Source organism: Trachemys scripta, chromosome 14 (genome assembly GCF_013100865.1).
Source record: "Trachemys scripta elegans isolate TJP31775 chromosome 14, CAS_Tse_1.0, whole genome shotgun sequence".
NCBI lineage: Eukaryota > Metazoa > Chordata > Testudines > Emydidae > Trachemys > Trachemys scripta.
Genome location: NC_048311.1, coordinates 31474971 through 31495884, shown reverse-complemented (window position 1 = coordinate 31495884; position 20914 = coordinate 31474971). Strand labels below are relative to the sequence as shown.

Here is a 20914-nt window from a genome sequence, read left to right as displayed (position 1 = left end):
GTCAGCTTCCCAGGGGGCCTGATGTTCCATCTTCCCTCACTGCATTAGCGTTCAGTTCACGGCCCTTGGAAAAGGGGAGAGCTTTAAACAGCGCCTGGCTTGTCCGGCGTTGAATCTTCCCTTTCAGGGCCAGATAAAAACGGGTTGGGAACATGCAAAGCTGAGATGCCTTCCCAAGCGCGAGGCCCATTCTTGGTATCGGCACCTTAATGAGGCAAAGTTTCTTCGTGCTGAAAAGTTTGGCCGATAAAATGTTCTCTTGAGTGTCTCCCTCCACCCCACACATTTTCTTCTGCTGGAGATCTCCCTTCTCCCTCCCTTGCAAGACTTGTGGCTCTAATCTGGTACATCATTAAAATTGCCGCTGCCGATGAAACCCTGGCAAAAGCCTGCGTTCTGGTCTTGCGTCAGCCCTGTGGTTTGGTGACAACGTACCGTGCTGCTGCTTAGCAACAGATTGTCTTCGCTCCGAAAATGGGGGTGTGTTTTTTACAGTGCATCGAGATAGCTAATGTGATGGAAAATCCTGCTGCAGACAGGGCACGGAGGACTGCTTTTAACTTTGGTATCGAGTGTCAAGGGCAACCCCGTGTGCAGTCACCTGGGTTTTACTTTGGCTAGCTACACTAAGGTGGGAACGACAGCGTCTTGTCTCCGGCGCATGGGAGACCTCTCAATGTACAATGCACCTCTCGTTTGGGATCTCCCGGTCGCTGTGCTGGCACCATGAAATCGCAGGGGGGCCCCCCTGGCATGGTGACTGTTACTTGTCCCTGATGACAAAGTGAAAGCCAAAGTGAAACTCAAGGTCCCATTAGTGAGGACCCTGGAATTGAGCTTTGGAGGGGGCTGCCATGGGACAAATGCCACCACTGGTGCTGACAAGAACAGGTGTGTTCCCCCTGACAGGGAGGTTTGCATTACCATAGAATGGTCCTTCTCTGACAGATCGTTGTGCCCAGTCTTTGGCTAGATGGAAGCTCCTGGTGCTAAGAAAGGATGGTCTAGTGGTTAGGGCGCTAGCCTAAGACTTGGGAGACCTGAATTCAATTCCCAGTCTGCCACAGACTGTCTTTGTGGCCTTGGGTGAGTCACTTGGTTGCTCTGTGCCTCAGTTTCCCCATCTGTAAAAGGGAACTAGTCCCAACCTCCCGGGGGTGTTGTGAGGATAAACACACTAAACATTGCGAGATGCTCCAATAGCATTTTAATGGGGGCCATAGAAGTACCCAGGAAATAATAGGCAGGGGAAGGTTCGTTTCCCTGGTTAAAATTGGTGCATGGCACAGCCACCATGTGAGTCTGGCTCTGGGAAGCCCCATCTTTGCTAGGGAAGGCTGGTGCACACCTGCCCCTCCACCGGCATTGAGTTATTGAGCAAATCCACTCCTTGGCTTTGTTTGCTGCTCATTCTCAGGCTGGCAAGAGATGCTGCCGTCTCTGGTTACTGTGACACATTCAGCAAAGGTGTCTGGGCTGCCAGAGACCTCTTTGTATTAAAATGTCCAGCTTCCTTTCCTGCCACTCTTCACGCTCTCCCTTCCCTCCTCTTCCTCCTCGGGTTCAGAGCAGCCGGCAGATTCATGGACATCATTCCGTCTTGGCTCCGGAGCATTCAGGGTCTTGTAATTAACATCTCCAAATTAATGCTGTTTCCGAGGCATTCTAAAGCCATGCATGAGCGTACAAAGGCCAAACTCTGCTTTTAGGTGCATGCCCAGCTCCCATTGCATGTCTCAGCGCACCCTGTATGTTTGGATTGCTGAAGATCAGCTGAGCGTCTGCTTCTGTCTCTGTCTGGGCCCTGGCTAGCTGTAGTTCCGATGGTAGCCAGTCACTTAGAATTGTGTGGTGGGGCGGGGAAGGGAGGGAAGGGGGGTGGTTGTTTTTTTTCTTTTCACTCCCTTTGTACTAGCCCATTGGTGCCTCTTGGGTTTCTTTCAGTTGGACGTTGCGTTGGATGGGAACTCCCACTGGCATGTCTGATCGATCCCGAGGCAATGTCTTGTGGAGTGGGTGGAGCCACAGAGCAGGGAAATAGGAGTCGGTTTTATTTGTGCCTCTGCCATAGACTTGCTCGGTGACCTTGGGCAAGTCACTTCACTTGGCTTTGTCTTGTTTTTTCCCTGTCTGCCGAGCGGGGCTAAGACTTCCCATCTCATAAGGGCGTGTTGGGGTTGGAGGCTCGAATGCTTGCTTTGAGCGACTGGTATGAAAGGCGCTCTAGAAGCCGGAGGGTCAGCTGGGTGGATGACCAAGCTGGCCATACTCATAGCAGGGATGAGGGCTTCCTAACCAGAACCTCTGCAAGGGATGTGCTGGGAATAGAGGAGCAATAGCCTCTCCGATCCCAGCAACAGAGGTTACGCAGTGACTCTGACCAGGTGTTTCCCTCTGGCTCCTCTCCACTGGGGGCAGCAGTGATGGGAGCAGGAGTGCAATCAGGGCCCTGGTAAGCATCCCGGTACCTACCCGTGCTCAGACCAGGTCTGCATGCTCTAGTGCTAGAACTCGTACAAACACCGTACGAGAGACGGCCCCTGTCCCAAAGAGCTTGCAGCAGCGAAAGGAAGTGTCCCTTATCCCCATTCTGCAGATGGGGTATTTGAGGCCTGGAGAGATGAAGTGACTTATCCAAGGTCACAGGTGGGCTCTGTAGCGGAGCAGGGAACTGAACCCTGGTCTCTTTAGTTTCCATCCTCCCTACCATTGTCTGCCTGCTCTCTATAAACACCAGGGAGGGCGAGGAGTTATTTACATTAAGGGCCAATGTTGGCACAAGACCCAAGGGGTATAAACTGGCCATCAGTATGTTTAGGCTGGAAATTAGGCAAAGGTTTCTAACCATCAGAGGAAGCTTTGGAACAGCAGTGGGGGCAAAACACCTAACTTGTCTCAAGACTGAATGTAATAGGTTTATGGAGGGGATGGTACTATGAGACGGCCTATAATGGCCTATGCGGCCTCTCCATGACTGCCATTAGCGAGTATCTCCAAGGTCTGGAGGTGGGACCCTAGATGGGGAGGGCTCTGAGCTACTACGGAGAATTCTTTCCCGGAGGTTGGGCTGGTGGGTCTTGTCCTCGTGTTCAGGATTTCACTGATCACCAGGGCTGGGAAGGAATTTCCCCCCCAGGTCAGGCTGGCAGAGGGGTTTTCACCTTCCCCTGCAGTGTGGGGCATAAGTCACTAGCTGGTTTGAACTACAGTAAATGGAGAGTCTGTAACTTGAAGTGTTTAAATCAAGATGTGAGGACTTCAGTAACTCAGCCAGAGGTATTTGGCCGATTACAGGAGTGGATGGGTGAGGTTCTGTCGTTTGCAGTCTAGATGATCGTGATGCTCACTTCTGGACACACAGTCTGAGCTAGGAAAGAAGCAAAGTGCGACGGCCCTGGGCTGAAGTCAGCCCTTCCAGCAGAAGGGAAAAGAAACCCGATAAATGTCTGAATTCTGGGGAAAGCAGATGAGCATTGTATTTCGAGTGCAGGATAACAAACCTGCTGTCTGGATGTAGCGCTTAACTAGGAAAAGATTATATTTGCTGGTTAGTGGGACGTTCTCATGAATAGGCGGGGGGTCGGAGTTTGACAATTACAAGGGCTGGCAATTGGGTATCGCATTCTTAATATGATCGGCTCTCTGGGTGTCAATTCTAATCTTTGTGTTAACTTGTGAGCATCTTGCATGAGTGGCTTAAAATGATAGCGGTCAGACAACCACGGATGCTTTTCTTTTTTTTTTTTTATTCCCCTCTCCCCTCGTGTTGTCACTTAACGTATTGGGTCAAATCCTCTAGTCCTTGGGCAAACGCCATTGATTTCTGTAGTTAGGTGAGCGTCCTCCATAGACACCAGTGACTTCATTGGATTGGCTGCAGCTGTAGATCAGCGTAACTAAGATAATCTCGTGCGTCTGCTCTGAGATGCAGTGGAAGCTTTGCCTGAGTGAGGACTGCAAGAAGGAGCTGATCTGGTTATTGTTTTCCCACACTACCTATTTGCAAAGATCGGGTGAGGTTTAGGTAGCTCTGTCCAGGTGCTTTGCACTCAGATAACTGAGGTGCTGCTGTAGGACCACCTTTGCCATACCACGACCCTATGTTCTAGCAGAAAAAAGTGTTGGGATTCCAGTCCCATGTACCCATAACAAAAGGTTGGGAAGGGAGGATAGAGGATAGGGTGCCCCCAGGCAGGGAATCCATGTAGGAGGTACATATGGCGTGGGAAAGACAGACAATCATTTATTTGTGGACCAGGACCCCTCTGTGCTGGGCATTGTACATAAACAGCACAAAGACAGTCAGTCCCTGCTCCAAGGCGCACTGCAATCTAGGTTTTCCTTCCAGGCAAGTAGTGCCAGTTGTTGGAAATCCAGCTCGGCGTCTTTGTTTAGGGGTGCAGAGATAGCAGGAAGCAGTGTAATGTCTATCCCTGGAGCCTGGTCCTGTCTAAGAAGAACAGAGGACTTGTGGCACCTTAGAGACTAACAAATTTATTAGAGCATAAGCTTTCGTGGACTACAGCCTTTTGCGGATACAGACTAACACGGCTGCTACTCTGAAAACTGGTCCTGCCTATGTTGACGCTAGTAGAAGTTTTACCATTGTCTTGAGTGTCAGCAAGATCGGAGATTGGGGACAGGAATGCGCAGAAACTGACCTGTTCTTCTCCTTGGAGAAACAATGTTTTCCCATAAAGTGACGATGTGATTCCACTGAACTTTTCCCTCGGCTCGTGTTACGGTCTTCCCTTTTTTAGTTTTGGTTTTTAAAGCGGTTTTAAAGAGTATTCAAAATACAAAGTTTGACAGCTGTGGTTATCTAGTGTAACAGCCCATTTTCTTACCAAGTGTGGGAAGTTAAAACTACAAGATCCCCTGGAGGGCTGGGGTCTAAAGCTTCTCTTAAAAAGAGACTTCACATGTCCCTGTGGCTCAGTGCACGCTTCTTTGCCATAGGCGGACGCTCAGGCCATAAGTATAAGGAAGGTGGATTCATTCTCTTCTGCTTGCTGACGGCTCTTATACCCAGGCTGGCAAACTTCACAGGCTTTAAGGCATCTCCAGTTCATTGACCACTTCACTCTGTATTTTCCTAGCAGAAGAAACGGGAAGCGATGCCCGGTTGGGTCCTTGCTTGTGAAAGGTTGTATCTTGCAGCCTCTTTCCTGGTGCTCTGTTCAGGCCAGTTGCATACTGAACAATGAGCCTCTCATGACTCCCCCCAACAGAGTAGATCTTGCTGTTAGGAAGTTTTCCTTTGATGAATCTCATCCTCTCATCCCCGGGGCCACTAAACCATCTCCTCTCTGACAGAGCACCCATCCCTGGTGAAAAGAGGTTAAAAATGGCCATTGTGGATTGATCAAGAACAAATCATGCTAATCCAACCTAATTCCCTTCTCTGACAAAGGTTACTGGCCTAGTGGATGCGGGGAAGCACTAGATGTGATATATTGTGATTTTTTTTTTTTAGTAGGACTTTTGACACAGTTCCACATGACAGTCTCATAAGCAAATAGGGAATTGTGGTCTAGACGAAATTACTATAAGGTGGATGCACAACTGGTTGAAAGGCTGTACTCAAAGAGTAGTTATCAGTGGTTTGCTGTCAAACTGGGAGGGATGTACGTAGTGGTGTCCCACATGAGTCAGTCCTGGCTTTGGTACTAGTCAGTTTTCTTTGTTCATGATTTGTATAATGGAGTGGCGAGTGTACTTATAAAATTTGCAGATGACACCAAGCTGGTGCCAGGATTAGAATTCAAAATGACCTTGACAAATTAGAGAATTGGTCTGAATTCAGCAAGATGAAATTCAGGAAAGACCAGGGCAAAGGACTAAACTTAGGAAGGAAAAATCAAATGCACAGCTGCAAAATGGGGAATAACTGGCTATGTGGTAGTACTGTGGAGAAGGATCTGGGTTTGTAGTGGATCACAGGTTGAATATTGAATTGAACATGATGCAATTGCAGAAAAGTCTAGTAGAATTCTGAGGTGTATTAACAGGAGTGTCGTCTAAGACGCAGGAGATAATTCTTGCTGTATTTGGCACTGGAGTACCGTCTCCAATTCTAGGAAAGATGTGGACAAACTGGAGAGAGGGTCCAGAGGAGCGCAACAAAAAACGACAAATGGTTTAGAAAATGTGACCTATGAGGAAAGGTTAAAAACACTGAGCATGTTTAGTCTTGAGAAAAGAAGATGGCGGGAATGGGACCTGATAAGTCTTCAAATATGTTGAGAGCTATTACAAAGAGGACTGTGGTCAATTATTCCATGTCCACTGAAGGTAGGACAAGAAGTAATGGGCTTAAATTGTGGCAAGAGAGATTTAGGTGAGATATTAGGAAAAAATGTCTAACTCGAAGGGTAGTTAAGTTCTGAAACAGGCTTCCAAGGGAGGTTGTGGTATTCCCATTATTGGAGGTTTTTAAGAACAGGTTGAACAAAACCCTGTGAGGGATGGTCTAGGTTTGCCTGGCCCTGCCTCAGCGGAGGGGGCTAGACTGGATGACCCTCTCCAAGTCCTTTCCAGCCCTGTGTTTCTATAACTTCAGCCTCAGCTTCTCCCTGTTTTTTGTTCAAGGGAGGGTCTAGAAAAGTGCCCAGTTGGATGCTGGGAGAAGGCCTGGCTCCAGAAGATGGGTTTGATCCCAAACTGGGGAAACTTTTCTGTTGATTCTTAAGTGTTTTTCTTAGCTGATATTTTTCTCAGGCCTCAGACTGATTTTACTTTTTAAAAAAAGAACTAATTTTGTTTCGTGGCAAATGAGGAGACTCCCGGTGGAGTCTGTCACAAATGAGTTTCCTTCCATAGCTGAATGGCTCCAAAAGCAAGTACTGTAGATCGTTGGGGGCTGAGGGGACGCCAAACCTGCTGAAGGCTCTTAATGGGGCTGATTATTTTTGATTAATCCAGCCCGGTACATCTAACACCCGAGGGAGTGGGAGGGGAGAGAGGAGAGGAGAGGAAATGAAATGAATAAATTGATGAAGTGTGTATTTCTGCTGCATATTGGATGTGTATTTGAGGATCTGATATTTCCTTTCTTGCTTAACTATAATCTGGGGAATGGATTTCTCTGCTACTTTAATAAAGCTTTTATGGGCCAAATGTAGACTTGGGACTTGCATCTCCACCTGGCACAACAGTGGCCAGGGAAGGCGTCCTGGGGCAGAATGGATCCATTGCAGAGGAGTGTGTAGGAAATCTTCTTGCAGCTGTTCACACTGACCCCGTTATCTTGCTGCTTAAACTGATGCCAAAGCACCTGCAGAATTCCGTGCGGTCTCGTTTATGAATCCCACCAAGCCCTACGTTCCCTGTGGTTGGAGTTCAAGGCTGCCCATTGGTGGTTCTAGGATATGGATGAAGAGATGTGCATTGTGCTGGTGGAAGGAAAGTAGTTGAGGTTAGGGGAAGGGAACAGCCAAGTGGCACCTAAATGGGATGATGAAATGACTTGACTGCTGCTATCTCCTCACTTGTTACTATTTGCATTGGTGTGATCAGTACTTTTAGCAAGGAGTTAACTTGTGTGCGCATGTGTGCACCCACAGAATTCCTTTATCCAGGAAGCTGCATAGAGGATCTGGGTGGGTTTCAAACCCAGTGTCCTGTGGCCATTTTGATCCTGCGCTAACAGGAGGAGGTCTGTGCATCAAGCCTAAAACTACTCCATACTCTCTTGACTTCATTATGGACTAACCCTAAAGAGATTCAGGGCATCCCGGCAGATCAGTGCAGTATCTAGTGTCCCCACTCCCTCAAGCCTGTGTATGTCTCTACCTTCTACCCCTGCCCGCTCAGCTGGTCTGTTTATAAGCAGCCACAGAAACAAAAATATCCTAGGGGAACTGGTGTCTTAGCGATTCCCCTTCGCTGCAGTGGTGCGGCTGGTGGCTAGATGGAGGAGGTTGGAGCACTTGGCCGAAGGGAAATCTTCTGTCCAAAGTGAGTCTGCCTTCAAAGACACAACCAATAGAACAAAGAAATCTGGGACAGTTGTTTCCCTTCCCTCTCTAGCTGACAAAGGCTGTTGGATCCTTTGACTACTGTATTGATTGTGACCAGAAATGTACCCTGGTCCTATAAATCTACAGTTGTTGTGCCTGCTCTGTTAGCCAGAATTCTCTGAACGGGGTGTTAACGGGATGCTGTAAAGACTCGGCAGGTTATAGAAACCTCATGGGAGGATCCCAGTCCAAAGTTTTGTGCTGGGCCTTTGGGGACTTAGATGAGAGAGCTGACCTAGATTGGGTTCCGCTACCATTCTGAGGCTGAAGAAGGGGTGTGTGTGTGTGTGTAGGGGGATGAGTGGTGCATGCACAGTAGCTACAGGCTAGAACAACAAAATACTTCTCAACAAAACTGGAAAGTAGCCAGCACCGGCGCTGGCCCTGCATCCCGTCTGCGCTTCCCAAAGCTCTCGCTGTTGATAGCGTTGGACATACAGACGTGGCAATGGGGCAGCGACCCGGACGATATAACTGACTCCCTTCATCAACAGATCTTCAGTCTCTCTTCACGTTCTGTTAATCAGCAATCTCTACCTAGTGTTTGGAACCTCTGTGCCACCCTGGAATAGGGGGCAGCAGTGGAAACGTCCTCAACCCCGGTGTGGAGGGAACCGCTCTAGGAGTCAGTGGGGAGTTGTGTCCTCGTGTCTTGTCCTCCCCTTTGGAGCCAGCCTCTGGCTGAGATCAAGAAGAGCTGTGACCGAGACTGTCCGTTGGCTGGTGGGTTTGGCGTCTAGTTGCCATTTCGAGACCCCCTCCAAGCTCCTTTCACGTAGGCCAGCCAGCAGTTGCCAGTTGATGAGAACACTTTGTCCTGAGGCTGGTTTCTAGGTAGGCTTTAAATACGATGCCCGTCACCGGGGTAACAGAGTGCATGGACACAAGTAAAACAGGAAGTGCCTGTGGACGTTGAGTGCCCACCTTGGGGCTGACTTTCAGAGGGGCGTGGACACCCACAGCTTGAGCTGAAGTCAGTAGGAGCTGTGTGGGTTGTGCCCTGGCCAGAGCAAGGAACGTGTATTGGTTGAGGCTCCTGGATTTGAAGCAGTGAGCACGGGTTAGCTCTCTTTCAGAAGGAATGTAGATCTCTCTCATTGTTTTCTAACACTTCCTCTTTTTTCAGGGCCCCGGGGAGATGAGCCGAATTCTCCCTGGTGTCATGCCATGTCATCTGGGAAACTCTGCAGAACAACTTGTTCTTTTTTCAGCAACAGGCGTGCTCAGCGTGGGGAGCTGAATGAACAAATGACTGCTTGGATTCCTGCCTTCCCCTTCCACTTGTCGACTCAGTACTGTTCTCTGGGGAGGGGGGCGGGGGGGGGGGGGGGGTGGGTGCCAGATTGGATCCGCTCCCCTGCTCTTCTGGTAACTGATTTGCAGGGCTAGTAGAGAAAGTGCCATATAACTAACCCCGACCCCTCTTAGTGGATTGGAGAGTCTCTCTCAGGTCACTGGAGCCCTGTGGATTTTGATCGATTTCCTGCCTGCCATGAGGGTCAGCTTCCATGCATAACTGAAATCAACCCATCTTGTGTCTCCCATGTATCTGAGTGCCTCCCAATAAGTAATGCATTTATCCTTGCCACAGAGAGGCCTTGTTATCCTCACTTTACAGATGGGGAACTGAGGTACAGAGAGACAAAGGGACTTGTCTGAGGTCACCCAGGACATCTGTGGGGGAGCAGCGACTTGCTCCTGTGGCAAGAGGTGGGCCCTATATATTGCAAGAGGGATGCACCTCTCTCTCTGGATTGGGGTCCCTCTGTAGTGTTGTTTTTACAGCCCCAAGAAACTGAGCTTCACGGGAGGACACTTCGGAGCGGGTGGAGCCCGTGTCGTGCACAGCGCTACGTTCTGTCCTCTGCTCGCGGTGTCTTGGAGAGGGCTATGTGGGAAGGCCCCATAACCCATGGAAGGAGGGCAGTGGAGGCTAAGCAACTTCCCGTGAGCTCAGGGGAGCCCTTTTCTGAGCATCACATGCTGGGGGCGGCTCTCCAGTGCCTTGGGGAGCAAGGCTGGAGTCCTGTTAGGGTGGAGTGGAAGACGCTGGTTCTGTGGTGGTTGCTGAGCCCAATGGGAATTTTGCCGCCAAAGTGAGCAAATGCTGACTGTCCCCCCTCCATGGGCTCTCACCTTCAGAGGTTGAGGGGTTCAGGGGGAGCCATTGGCAGTGCAGCTCCCGGGGGGAGGTGGGGGGGCAGGGCAGCAAGAGGGGTCACGCCCTCATCAGTTGCCCCAGGATGGGGAGGGTTGGAACCTGACTTTCCCATAAATCTGGGCCCTTCCGTAGCCCTCAAATCTTGGCCTCTCAATTCAGCTGCAACGTCTTCTCTTCAAGGAGAGCCTGAGGTTCGTCTTTCCCCCTCCCATATGCTGTTCTGCAGAGGGCGTGTGCATGTCTGTCTGTCATTCAGGCTTTGGTGACACTATGGGGTTGCTTTGTCGCTTTGCTTGAGGTGAAAATCCATTCTGCGCAAGTCTCCTGGAGGAAGCGGTTTCTTGAGGTTGGCTTGGCAACTGCTCATGGTTCCGAGCTGGTAACTGGACAGTTCTAGTGCATGTTGACTCTTTTTTGATAATCTGTCAAAATGCATGATGCTTGAACAGACTGAAATTAACTTTCTTTGCCTTTTTCTTAAAGCCTTCCCGCTATATTATTTAAAGACATAATCTTAGCTTGATTTAAGCCTGCGATTCCAGTTTTAGTAAAACCAAAGGTTTGCAAAACCTTAAGCCAGTGGAAGCCTTCACCTCCCCCCCCCAAAGTACTTTAATACCAATGGAAATAAGGTTTCAGAGGGGTAGCAGTGTTAGTCTGTATCTGCAAAAACAACGAGGAGTCCTTGTGGCACCTTAGAGACTAACACATTTATTTGGGCATGGGCTAAAATCTGATGAAGTGGGTTTTAGCTTATGCCCAAATAAATGTGTTAGTCTCTAATGGAAATAAGGTTTTTATGTGTGCTGGGAATCAAATACTGGCCTGTGGTGTCCATGTTCCAGACCCCGCGTTGCGAGTTAATGTCAGTGCTTAGGTACCTGGGTGATAGGAGCCCTGGGTAGATCTGAGAGCTAGTCGGTGAAATTGACTCATCTGGTTTCAATCACTAACTGGTCACTTTGGCATTTCGATCTGCATTAATGGTAGAAACCCAGGAGAATGGTTTGGCCATTCGTTTTAATAACACAAGGTGTTGATTGTTAACACCCCAGGCTTGTGTTACTATGTTTAGTTCAACTTGATGGGGCCTCTTTGAAGCATCCTTGAATGTGCTTTGTGGTGAAAACAGGTGACACAAATGAGAAGACATTCATATTTTAGTGTGTTGTGCAGAGGCCTCTGTCTCTGGCATTCCCTGTCGTCACTAAGAACTGGTATGTGGATGGGATCCAGTCCTCCTCCTCCCCTCCCACTGCTCCCCTCTGGGAAGGGTTATTACGGACGTGTTAATCCTCAGAAGGATGAGCCTAGCAAGTAAGTGTGCGCGCGTCAATTGTTTTCCTGCCTCACGGCTGGCTGGGTGAAAACTGATGGCTTTGCACCGCTCACGCTTAATCTCCTTCTCCTTTCTTCGTTGTACTTCAGTGACGGCTCTGTGCGGAAGTTGGCTCGACTCTCATCGGTCAGTCTGAGTGGTCGTGTCACACTTTTCACGTTGCCAAGTGCGATGGCAAAAGCGACGGTGAATAGGCTGGAGCGTTTGTGGCTGGCGTGAACGGAAGCCTGCTCGGTGTGCGCCCTGGCAAGCCGCTGTGAGCGCTGTTTCAGGGCCGGTGCTATCCAGAAAGCTGGAGGCAGCTGGGAGTTTGGACAGTAACTAAGCGCTGTTAGCAGAGGAGTGTATTAGTGGAACAGTGCGGGCGCTGTCTGTACAATGTGCACGCGCCCATTTATTTAACGCCTGGTGTGTTGGGAATCTGCTCACCAGCCTTAAGTGAGCAGAGGTCAGCATGGTGAATCCATGAAGGGGGTTTGCTCTTTTCCTCCCGCTAGAGGAGTGTTATTAAATAACCTGGAGGGAAGTTTTTTGAGTGTGGGTTGTTGGAGCGAGGTGGTTGGAGGAAGTTGGGGTTATTTGTGGGTGAGAGGCAGCGTGCTGGGGGTCTAACGAAACCCTTGGTGTTGAAGCAGAGGCAGTGTTGTCCAGTGGGCAGGGCACCTGATTGGGCATTAAGAGACCTGGCTTCTGTTCCCACCTCTGCACTGAGCTCTTGTGAGAATTAAAGCTGGTCACCCTCTGCCTCAGTCCCCCCCCTCCCACCTTTGGCCTGTCTCTTTATTGCGTGTATGTACAGCACCCAACGCATTAGGGTCCTAATCTCGATTGGGGGTAATCCCATAACCTGTATGAATTGGTTCTGTTCTCTGTCCCTTAGGTCATGTTAGCTGCTTCTTACTGGTCCCTGCTGGCCCCTGCCATTGAATTGGCTGAAGATTCTGGGGATTTCGGGGCTTTTGCATTCTTCCCGGTAGCTGTTGGCTTCACCCTGGGAGCAGCTTTTGTCTACATGGCCGACCTCCTCCTCCCGTTGCTGGTAAGTAGCAGTCTGACTGTCCGCTGTCAGTGGCCTCGGGCTAGTCTCCCACCCTCTTTGCGTCCGGGACTGTGGGCCGCTGGAAGCCCGTTTCTAACTGACTTGCACGTTACCGGATGCACGAGGGGGTTACGTGTTGCTCTTGAACGCCTGCCTTTCACACGGCAGAGTAAAGTCTGGTCTCTGAGCGGGCAGCGCCGTGTATGTGCTGTCACCACCGCTGATTCCCCCCTCTTGCAGATTCCCTAGGTAGCAAATAGAGGTCTGCTGACCTAAATAGTGTGCTGTCTTAGGGGAGTGGCTCATAGACTCATAGAAAGGTAGGGCTGGAAGGGCCCTGGAGAAGTCACTAAGTCCGCCCTCTGTGCTGTGGCAGGACCAAGTAAACCTAGACCGTCCCTGTCAGGTGTTTGTCCAACCTGTTCTTAGACCCTCCAATGGCGGGGATTCCACAGCCTCCCTTGGGAAGGTTAGAAAGTTAGAAACTCCCTTATAATTGGAAGCTTTAGCCTAATCTCTAGCCTAGTTCTCTCTTGCTGCAGATGAAGCCCATTACTGCTTGTGCTACCTTCAGTGGACACGGAGAACAATTGATCAGAGCCCTCTTTATAGCAGCCTTTCATATCTCTGAGAACTGTTAGGTCCCCTCCCCCTCCGTCTCCTTTTTGCAAGACTAAACAGGCCCCGTTTTTCTTACCCTTTCCTCCAGGCTGAGGTTTTCTAAACGTTTTACCGTTTTTGTTGCTGTCCTCTGGACTCTCTCCAGTTTGTCCACATCTTTGCCCAGACCTGGGTTCAGCACTGCCGCCGAGGCCTCCCCAGCACCCAGTAGAGTGGGACAGTTCCCTCCCACGTCTAACGTCCGGTGCTCCTGGATGGCCCTGTCCGGCAGCAGTGGGGATGTAAGTGCAGCTGGCTGCACTGGCCGTTGGCTTGGTTTAGGGTTGGGGCTTCCCTCAGACTGTTCCCCATGGTATTTGGGGATCCCCATGATGGATTTTGCATGGCTTCAGGGTTTTGCTATGAAAGCTGCGCTCAGCTTGGTGAAGTGTCGCCAACCCCCACTGTTCAAAAATCCTGAAGCAACCCTCAAAAGAATCATGAGATTTTTTTAAAACCCCCCCCCCCCTTGCATCCTGCTTTCTGAGCCTTTAGGGTATGTCTGAGTCACACTTTCAAGCTTTTTCTCTGCAATCATGAGGCTAAGAACTTGTTTATTTAAAAAAAAAAAGTGATATTTTTGTTTTGTAACATGACTCCAGGAGCTGGAGCTTTAAAACACTGAATACTGGGAGATTCATGAGAGATGGAAATGCTGCCCTGGTTAAACCTTCCTTGAGCTGGTGCAAGTGAAAAGGATGAACTGCAGTAACCAGTAGGGCCTGGTGATAAAAACACTGATTTCCTTGGCTTTACTAGCTGTCTAGAAGAGCTCTTCAAAAGGTCTGAGGTGGCTGTTTGTTTGATAGTAGTGCCAGGCAACAAAGCATCAGGAGTGTTGATGTTACCCTGTGTTTTGGCTAATGAAGTTAAATGGATTTTTTTCTTAACCCTCATATCAGTTTCCATTCTGGCAGAAGCCAGATACTAATCAGTTTCTGTGGGAGATTTAATGACTGCATTTCCCTGGGTTTCTCTAAGTCAGTGTCTGTGCTGAACATGGCTTTAGGCCACACACATGAAAAGTGTCGGCTCTTTCCTTTTTTGTTTTGTTTTTGTTTTGTTTTGTTTCTTCAGCTGGCAGTGGTTTCCAAACAGTCCAGGTGAGACCTTTGTTTCAATCCTGAGATGTAATTTGCAGCATTCGCAACACCAATCGTTCAAAAATCATGACTCAGTCTCCCCAAAAACCATGAGATTAACTTAAAAAATGAGAGTGCTTGTCTTTTTTGTCTGCTGGCAAAGGAACATTTAGGGCAGGGTTTCTCAAACTGGGGCCGCCGCTTGTGTAGGGAAAGCCCCTGGTGGGCCAGGCCGGTTTGTGTACCTGCCTGTCTGTAGGTCCGGCTGATCGCGGCTCCCACTGGCCGCGGTTCGCTGCTCCGGGCCAATGGGAGCTGCTGGAAGCAACGCGGGCCGAGGGACTTACTGGCCGCCGCTTCCAGCAGCCCCCATTGGCCTGCATTCCATGAGCCCCTCTATGGTAACATGGGAGTTCTTTAAACTTCCATTTGTTGCTTAGTTCCTCTCAGAATTTGGAAGATGAAAGTCACCAGATTGTCATGTATTTGAGTGGAAGGAGCATTGTCCTGTGGTATAAATGACATTGGGTTAGGCATGTCCTGATATCAGGGGCATGTAAAGCAACCCAGCCCAAGATCCAGCTCTGTCACGCAACCAAATGAATGCAATCAGCTCTCTATTGTGTGAAGGTTATCGTCCTCAAACACCCCTTTGTTTCACTTAGGCCCAAGTTTAAAAACAAAAGTATCTTGCCTGTATTGGTGTTTGCAATAATTGCCTGTCATTATAAGGGACTGAAGGGATGTATTTGATCAGCTGCCCCAACAGAGAAAGTAAACAGTTCCGCCACGCAACCCGCTTCTAACCAATGTCTCTAACGTTTTTCTCTGCCTATTGGGAAGAAGCCTACGTCGCCTGTGTCTGCAGGGTGGGGTGAGAGGAGGCGGGGTACGGGACTGCATGGGAAAGAGAGGGCAGGAGGAGTGGACAGAGCAAAGTGATCAGGTTAGAGATCTTCCCTGATTGCTGCTGGGTTAATCCATCTGGCGCTGTCGATCTCTCACTTCCAAGCCAAGTTTTGGTCCTCAAAAAGGAAAAAATCCTCCCCATTATTCCATGCTGCTGTTTAAGAGGGTCCCCTTTCTAGAGAGGTTTTGATTTGAACCCAGTTAAAATAACATCAGGAGCTGAACTGACTCTTGGCTTCCACTCCATGCATTCGATGAAGTGGGTTCTAGCCCACGAAAGCTGACGCCCAAATAAATTTGTTAGTCTCTAAAGTGCCACAAGGACTCCTCGTTGATTTTCCTGATACAGGCTACCACTCTGAAACCTGAGTTTTGGCTTGTAGTTGATGCCTTATCGATGTCTACTTAAATCAGAGGAGCGGGTGGGTCCTTCCACGCTCTTCCCTTAGAGAGGGGAATACAAAGGGATGTTAATACACATCGTAGTTATGAAAGAAGATGGTGATGGATAAGGAATTCGTGGGGTTTTTTAGTGGACTGTTCTTTATGTAAAGATGACTTTGCTTTGATGTGCTTGATGTCTCTCCCTCGCTGCTTTGGAGTGTAGCAACTCTTCCCCCTTTTCAGGCAGTTCACAGAGGACTGGTACGGTTACTAAAGATACCTAAGGAAGTGTTTGTGTTCCCCAGTGGAGCCCGGTGGGACAAACTGGCTAATGGGGCTGAACAGTTTGTTATTAGGTTCTTCATAAAGGGCAGGATCTAATCCATTAGATTTTTAATTTGGAAGACTTAAACCATCTATTCTTTCATCAGTTGGGTTCACTGAGGGTGAGACTCTGGTTTGGGAGCGTTTCCTGTTGAGTATAGGTGATAACCCGCCTGGAGGTGAACTGGACAATGGGATGCTGTCGGGAGGAGCGCCAGAGAATGAGCCAAGTGTGCTCAATGTAAGCCAGGAGGAGCTATGCTGCGATTGCATATAGAGACCTCGACATTTCAAAATGACTATTGGATGGAACTTGACAAGCATGTCTCCATCTGCTGCAGTGGCGCAAACTGCGGCGTGTCGGTGCGGGTAGGCGCCTGCCCAGTTAAACAAGGCCATGTTCTAGTTCCCTGTAGGATGTTCTGCTAGTTCTGAGCAAATAATGTCTGTTTTTATACTTCCCTTCCACCAGCTTTGGTGACCCTTAAACAGGCTCCTCATTTGAGGCCCAGCAGATTCCAAGGGCCGAGTTCTCTCTGTTTTAGGTTTGGACTTTTCATTTAATTAAAACAAAACAAACAAACAAACAAAAAAAAACCCAAAAAACTTGATCCTGAATTCTATCCTGAGGATCTAGGTCTCCCCACCACATTCCCCCAGGCAGACTCCTCTTTTCAGAACATCTTGGGTGCTGAAAAATCGTTTAAGGAACATGCTACCGTATTGTTTGTTTGTTTATGGAGATATCCCATCTCCTAGACCTGGAAGGGACCTTGAAAGGTCATCGAGTCCAGCCCCCTGCCTTCACTAGCAGGACCAAGTACTGATTTTGCCCCAGATCCCTACGTGGCCCCCTCAAGGACTGAACTCACAACCCTGGGTTTAGCAGGCCAATGCTCAAACCACTGAACTATCTCCCCCGCATATAATGCAGGAGAGCCTCCAGAACTTGCGGTAATGCTACTCAGAATTATTGTTAAACCCACCCATGAGATGGTCTTTCAGCCCTGCCTGCTCAGTTCTGTCTTTTATCGGGAAGGGGGCAAAGCAGAATGAGTTGCTTCTTTCTCACCCCCTTTTCAGTCACATTTCTGTGGTTTTTCTTTTCCCTTCTCTCCCCCCTCCCCCTTTTTCTCTGCTCTTTGCTCCCATCTTAACTCTCAGTATCTCACAGCCCATGAACGATTAAGACAGGAACCCTACAACATTCTAAGACTAGCTTCTTTAGCATAAACGGCATTTTATATAATCACCGCTTTGGCCTTCTTTTGCCAAGAGGCGTGGAGTGGGTTAGTGGTGAGAGCACAGAACTGGGGAACAGAACACCAGGGTTCTGTTCTTGGCTCCGGCTTTTTGTGAGAGTTCACGCATGTTGTTTCACTGCTCTGTGCCTCAGTTTCCCCAGCTGTTAACTGGAGATACTACCACTCACTTCCCAAGGTAAGGTAAGCACTCAGACCTTGTTAGGTGGATGGCACTGTTTGGGTTGCTTTTAAATGTGGCTACCCCAGTGGTATTTATGTTCATATTTAGGCATTTTGAAAACCTGCACAATTTTTTTTTAAAGGAGTTGGGTACCAGAAGCTGCTATGGAAATCAGTGGGAGCTCTGGGTGAGGAAAATCCAGCAGTTTTTATTTATCTGACTAAAGTTAGGCACCTAGATTTGTTAACTTGGCTCCTGCATTGCTAATAACGTACAGATATAGCTTCTAACAGCTGAGGGCCAAAGACGCAGAAGCCCAGGGTTGTGTAGAACAGCGGTAAGTTTGGAGCTCGACTGGACTCGTTTCTTGGTGGCACTCTGAACTGTCTGCTTCGGCAAGGGAAAAAGAGAGTGTCTCCCTCTCTGCCACTAACTTCCATGCTCTGTGCTTTGGTAAGTACCATCGAAAGGGTTCCGAGAGCATTATTCTTGTTTTAGGGCGTGTCTGCACGATGAGCGAGGGGTGTGATTCCCAGCTCGCATACACGTGCTCGTGCAAGTGTAAATAGTAGTGTCGCACGGGCAGCGGCTGTGCTGAGTCCAAACCCGCGTGAACCCCGTGGGTTTGCAATTGCTACCTGTGCTAATGTAACTACGTTCCTTAAGCTAGCATGAGTATATCTGCCTGAGCTAGGAATTATACTCCTCGCTCGCAGGATTGTGTGGTATAGAGAGAAGAAACTTTCCCCAGGGCTGTTCTAATTCTCCATCATATGGAACCAGAAACAGTGTCAAGACGTGGGTTTATTATTGGGACTAGGAAGGAGATCAGGGAACGTGAGCCTTCTCCCTCGCATCTGGTACTCTATTGCACACCATCCTGGCAGGGACTCTTGCTATAATGCACTTGGATTGTTTTTTTTTTAGCAAAGGCTGCCAGTATTTGACGGACAGTGTAGTGTACGTTGGCATCTGGCCTGCGAGGAGGAGATTTATCTAGCTCAGAGCATCTTTCTTCCTTGTTTTTCAAAGCGCCTGTGTTCAGCGTAGCAATCAGAAGAAAACCCCTCTTTTCCCCTTCTCCTGCTCCCCTTAAGAGCATCGGTTGGGCTGCAGAGACAAAACCACGGTGTGGTGGAAACTGGAGCGTTTGTCAGCCCTTGCCTCTGCAAAGGGCGGAGGAGGGGGAATATTAAAGCTGTTTGCTAACGTTGTTTGACTAGCTGCCAGATTGCTCCCTCTCCTGGTTTGAAGGAGGTGTATACAGAGACAGTGTTGTCGAGTGGATAGGGTACTGCCCTGGGACTCAAAACCTGGGTTCTGTTCCCGATTCGGCTGCCTGACCCTGGAAACGTCACCTTTCCCTGACGGTTTTTCTTCCCGACCCTTTGTCCTGTCTGTGTAGACAGTAAGCCGTTTGGGGCAGGGCTGTGTCTTACTATGAATGTATGCAGAGCGGGTCCCTGATTTTAGCTGGGACTTCCAGGCACTGCTGCAAAACAAATATTTGTGTTCTGGCTGAATGGACCGTCCCCATAGTCGCTCTTTTGCCTTTTTACCTGAATGGACAAGACGTCCCCCCGCCAGCCGTGCAGGTGGCAGATTCAAGGAGGTGGGTGTAACCTCTGGCCAAGTAGCAAAAATGCAAATGGTTGAGGACAAAGCCACTGCCTGCATCAAATGTTCTGGACGAGTGCATCCGACAGGCTGTAATAGACAGGCATAAGCTGCCTTCAGCAGTACTGCAGTGGTTTGTAATTATACATAAATACCGAACAGTGATTTAGTGATGTTTTGTTATTCGAGCGTAACACTCGATGGAGGTAACGAAACAATGGGTGCCTGCCGAAGTGGTCTCGATTCTGATCTGGGTGTGACTGACCGCAAAATCCGGCTCTGTGAGAGTTGTATTTAAACTACCGATTGATCACCCGCGATCCTGACTTCTCAGAATTGCTCTTTCCACTGTAAATCGAACACTGTTCTTGAGTTTAAGGGCGGGTCTTCACTGGCAACGTTCAGGCGCTGCCTCGGCAGTTCTTTAACGTGGCTCGTGTAGTCGGGGCAGAGCGCTGGGAGAGAGCTCTCCCACCTCCACGAGGGGCGTAGCTCCCAGCGCTGGGGCACTGTCTACACTGGCACTTTGCAGCGCTGAAACTCGCAGCACTCAGGGGGGTGTTTTTTCACCCCCACCCCGAGTGAGAAAGTTGCAGCGCTGTAAAGTGCCAGTGTAGACAAGCCCTTAGTTGGGCGCTTTGTCCTTGTTCTCTGGGAACAATCGGTACTCAATTGGGACTCAAACCCATGGTGGTGCTGGATGTAGTCACAGAGCCACCATGCCAGCGGGCTGACTTAGGGTTGCCAACTTTCGAATTGCACAAAACTGAACACTCTTTCCCCACCCCTTCCCCGAGGCACCTCCGTCACTCGCTCTCACCCTTTTTCAATGGGTTGGGGCAGGGGGTTGGGATGCGGGGAGCGGGGTATAGGCTCCGGCTAGGCGGTGCTTACCTCACGCAGCTTCCAGTCGGCTCTGTGCCGCTCCTGGAAGCGGCCGCCATGTCCAGCTCCTAGGTGGAGGCGCGCTGCCTGTGCCCGGAGGCGCCTCCCCTGCAGCTCCCATTGGCCGCAGTTTCCGGCCAATGGGAGCTGCAGAGGCAGCGCTTGGGGTGGCGGCAGCGCGCGGAGCTTCCCTGATTGCACTTGCGCCTCGGGGCCACAGGGACATGCTGGTTGCTTCCGGGAGCTGTGTGGAGCCAGGGCAGGCAGGGAGCCTGCCTTAGCCCTGCTGCGCTGCCGACCGGACTCTTAACAGCCCGCTCAGTGGTGCTGACCGGAGCCGCCCAGGTCCCTTTTTGACTGGGTGTTCCGGTCAAAAACCAGACCTCTGGCAACCCTAGGCTGACTGTTTCCCAAGTTGTGCCTTAAAGGGGGACATTCGTAGATTTTAAAGCCACGAGGGACCCTTCCGATCCTTTAGCCTGTCCCCCTGCAAAACGCAGACATCGAGGAACTTTTGCAGAACTCCTAAAGTAGAGCTTTTAGCTTGACATTCAGCCCTGACATTTGAAGACTCCAAGAGAGGAAGCCTCTAGCACATCCCTAGATAGATTGTTTCAGTGGCTAATACCCTAATAGTTTCTGCCTTATTTCTAGTTTGAATTTATCCAGCTCTTGGATCGCATGATGCCTCTTTGTGCTAGATTAAAGAACTGCCCACGATCAGAAATCTCTTCCCCATGTAGGTACTGGTAGGCCGTGATCAACCCCCCTCTTAACCGTCTCTTGTCCTGGCCGGCAACTCGGAGAGTGAGGAGGCCTTTCTGAGTAGGTCATGCTTTATGGGTGGGCCTAAGCTTACTGTGCATGGTACAGACACCGCATGCCCGGCTAGCACGTGTCGCACCAGTGCAGACGGTGAGGGTTAGGGTTAGGAGAACCCTGCGCATCTGAACCCCCAGGCTAGATACACTGCATGGCTCTCTACGCACCCAGGCAATGCTTCCCGTGCCAACGCTGCTGTTTTTAGCCGTGTGTAGTGTCTGCTACCGGAGCCTTTCCCCTCTGCCG

At 49.7% G+C, this 20914-nt stretch overlaps 1 protein-coding gene across 4 annotated transcripts in view; it reads left to right on the top strand.

Annotated features, from left to right (window-relative positions):
* The window catches only part of SLC39A11 (solute carrier family 39 member 11), a 260526-nt gene that overhangs the window by 12027 nt on the left and 227585 nt on the right, over positions 1 to 20914 (top strand). For 3 of the 4 annotated variants that reach the window (XM_034789978.1, XM_034789976.1, XM_034789979.1), the window contains one exon: positions 12402 to 12560. The exons of the other annotated variant lie outside the window; for it this stretch is intronic. In XM_034789978.1, the coding sequence (XP_034645869.1) occupies positions 12402 to 12560 (159 nt within the window). The remainder of the gene's footprint in view (positions 1 to 12401; positions 12561 to 20914) is intronic. 4 annotated transcript variants of the gene reach the window in all.